Genomic DNA, 3,284 nt, shown 5'->3' on the forward strand with positions numbered 1-3,284 from the left:
GACTTCCCTCTCTGACGTGGGCCACAGCAGCTTTCTTTCCCATGCTCTCAATGAGGAGGGGCAGGTTTTAAGCAGCACTGGGAGGATTAATTAATATTTGAGCTGTTTCAACCATCATGACTTCTGGTTGCATTCATGAGACAAAATTAATAGCCTGGCTCTAGAGTGTTGCAGAAATGCAATACCGAGATGTGACTGCTGGACACAATCACCGCTTGAGTCACTTTGTCATTTTTTCAAGTAGCTGCAATGGATGGACATTCTCTAAGAACCATTGGGTTAAATACAAAGAAGGACACTTTTCAGGCAATTTGAGAAACTTCTCTCCTTTTATTATTTCTTCAAACATACATATGTAGATATTACTGAAGGGCAGCTATACCAGAGTAGCTCAATTGCCTAAACTAAGGGTAACTGGGAAATAATCTCACACTAACAATCCTAAAGGACCTCTTGACGTGATGTTGGTGAAACTAGTTCCTATTACGAAAACTTGGACTACCTACTCTCCTATGGTAAAGTGAGTTAAAACTATTATCTTCACTTCCACAGACTGAGATGAACTACATCTTTACAAAACCATTATAAAGTACATACAGGTCACTGAAAAAACTACATTAATTTTCTAACAGGCTCGGTTTTGGTCTTCCAGGTATGCCAGGCAACCTCTCAGCATCAGTGTCTTCCGTGAGGATGTGCAGGTGGAGCCAGTTTCTGCCTTACAGACTTTGGGCAATATTGCAACAGCACCATCATGACTGGAAGGTGAAGGGCAAGGCAACGCAGAGATGTGTGTCTGCACGGTGAATCCATGTGCCGCAGCATCTTCCATCCATGGGAGCAGGAAAGCAGCTTCAGGATTGCCAGTGAAAAAAGCAAGAATGATGCCGTGCTCACGTGGCTGCCATCGGGTGTGAGCCCCCCCAGCACAGCTCTGTGCAGGGAATTCCTCTCAGTGGCTGGAGAGCAGCGTCCAGAGGCGGAATCGCAGCTGACCGTAAGCTTGCATCGCCTCCGCGTGGGCGGCCGGATCTCGGGCCAGGTGCTCAAAGAGGTTGAGCGGCTCGACCGTTCGCATTGCCGGCGGCAAGCTGATCTCCGCAGGAAGCCTCTTGTTGCCCAGGACAAAGTGCTCCAGGCGTTTCAACTGCAGGCAGCGGCGCAGGTATGCCATGATGTCCCACAGCCGCCGCTCAAATTCCCTCCTGCGCCACTTGGACAGCGGTACGGTGGTCAGCACGTGCATGACCACAGTCTTCCAGGTCGAGCTGGAAAAACCTGTGCCCCTCAGGATGTAGGTGAAGAGCTGCAGGCATTTCAGGTGCAAGCTCTCACACGGCACCTGCCTGGCCACGTGCTGGAAGAATTTTGCCTCTGCCACAGCGTACGTCTCAGGCCACGCTGTGCTTGCGATGGACTCGGCCTTGGCGGGCCGGCTGCTCACAGAGCTGCTGGAGCCGCCTTCCTGGGCCTCTGTGGGCTGGCTGACCACAAAGATGTCGGAGTCCCCGTGGCGCACCCCAAACAGCATCTCCACCATCAGGCTCTCCTTGCCTTTGCTCAGCTGGAATTGGCAGGACCGGCTGCAGGGCTGAAACACCAAGTGCCACGAGTACGACTGAGGCAAATGCAGCCACGAGCATCTCACCAGCTGGTAGAACCAGTGGGAGGTTTTCTCCACGTCCAGGTAGGAGCCGGTGCAGAGTGTCTCTAGGAGGCTGGGCTTCTGCTTCCGCCGCAGCTCCTTCTGCGAGTGGTGCAGGAAGCACAACAGCTTCTCGCCCAGCTGCTCCCTCTCGCACGTGCACACCAGCTCCACACGGACGCAGAAGGTCCTTGCTGCCATCTGCCCGGCACTGTTCAGCTCCAGGTGGAAGGCGTGTCCCGGCGGGGGATTCAGTGGGACCAGCATGCGGTACACCACATCCCGCTCACGGGGACTCCAACCCTCAAAGGCACTGCCCACCCCGATGGCTTCTTGAGGCACCGGGTAGAAACTATTGCTCACGCTGTCAGTAAAGACACGCGTGAAGCTCTCCATCAGCTCCGCTGCCACTGAGCGACCTCTCTCCACGTCCTCGACAGGACACTGTATGCGATCCACTAAAAGGATCCCTCGCTTATTCCCAACGTCCCGGGTGTCTTCTTCCTCTTCAGTTCCACCACGGCTGCCTTTGTCCTTGCCATCACCGCGGCCTTCTTTTTCACTGGCAGCCACATTTCCACCTTCTTCTTCTTTTCCATCTTCATTCTTCTTGCCTTTCACATTCGCATCCCTGTTTTCCTGATCCTTCCCATTCCGATCACTGGTTCTGTGTTCACTGGAATGCCTGTCTTCCTTCATCTTCACATTGTTGCTGTCTCCTTCACTTGCTTTATCAGCACCTTCTTCAGTTGAAGCAACATTGCCGTGCTCCTCTCCATTTCCATCTTCATTCTTTTCTCCCTTCATATCGGCAGCACTGCCTTTCTCATCTTTGTCTCCATCATTGCCTTCTTCGTTTCCAACGTCATTCTTTTCTTCCTCAGTTGCAGCAAAACCACAATGGTCTACTGCATTCCCACCATCACTGCTGTCTTCCTGTCCTGTCCAATCACTGCTTCTTTGCTCACCGGCATCACTGCTTTCCTCCACCTTTAGATCCGCATTTTCTCCCTTTCCATCTCCCTCGTATTGACCTTCTTTTCCATCATCATTGTTGCCTGCCTTCGTATTTGCATCAATGGTTTTTTCTTCATTTCCATCTCCTCCTTCTTTCTTTTCAGCATCATGGTCTTGTTCCACCTGCACATCCTTGTTTTCTCCTTCATTTGCTTCAGCACAGCCTTCTTTATCTCGAGCAACATTGCCAGGTTCTTCATTTCCTTCAGCAGTGTTGCCTCCTGGCACATTCCCACCACTCCGTCCTTCATCTTTCTTTAAGTCACAGGCATCTTCATTCTTCACATTTTGGTCTTCCTTCACCTTCACATCTTCATTTCCTTCACTGGCATCATCTTCCTCTCCTTCATTTGCAGCCACAGGACTGCCTTCTCCTTCATTTTCATTACCGCTGTCATCTGCCTCCACAGTCATATTATGGTTTTCTCCATCTTCCTTTGAATCAATAGTGTCTTCTTGCTGTTCTTTTCCTCTCTCCTCTCCTAGGGTCTTGCAGGAGCTCTGGTCCTTGCCGCTGCTGTTGGCTTCACGGCACTTTCTCCTGCAGCTAAACCACAGGCCCAAGAGGAGCAGGAGTCCAGCAAGAGCCCAGAATGGCCACTGCTGCAGGGCACCAAAGAGC

General features: G+C 51.5%; 1 protein-coding gene across 1 annotated transcript; it reads right to left on the reverse strand.

The window, feature by feature from the left end:
• Nucleotides 1-952: 952 nt before the first annotated feature.
• LOC138104539 (inositol 1,4,5-trisphosphate receptor-interacting protein-like 1) lies at nucleotides 953-2,452 on the reverse strand. Its single transcript, XM_069003828.1, has one exon. The coding sequence runs from the start codon at nucleotides 2,450-2,452 to the stop codon at nucleotides 953-955; it is 1,500 nt and encodes a 499-aa protein (XP_068859929.1).
• Nucleotides 2,453-3,284: the final 832 nt, after the last annotated feature.

Source organism: Aphelocoma coerulescens, chromosome 1A, assembly GCF_041296385.1.
Source record: "Aphelocoma coerulescens isolate FSJ_1873_10779 chromosome 1A, UR_Acoe_1.0, whole genome shotgun sequence".
Taxonomy (NCBI): domain Eukaryota; kingdom Metazoa; phylum Chordata; class Aves; order Passeriformes; family Corvidae; genus Aphelocoma; species Aphelocoma coerulescens.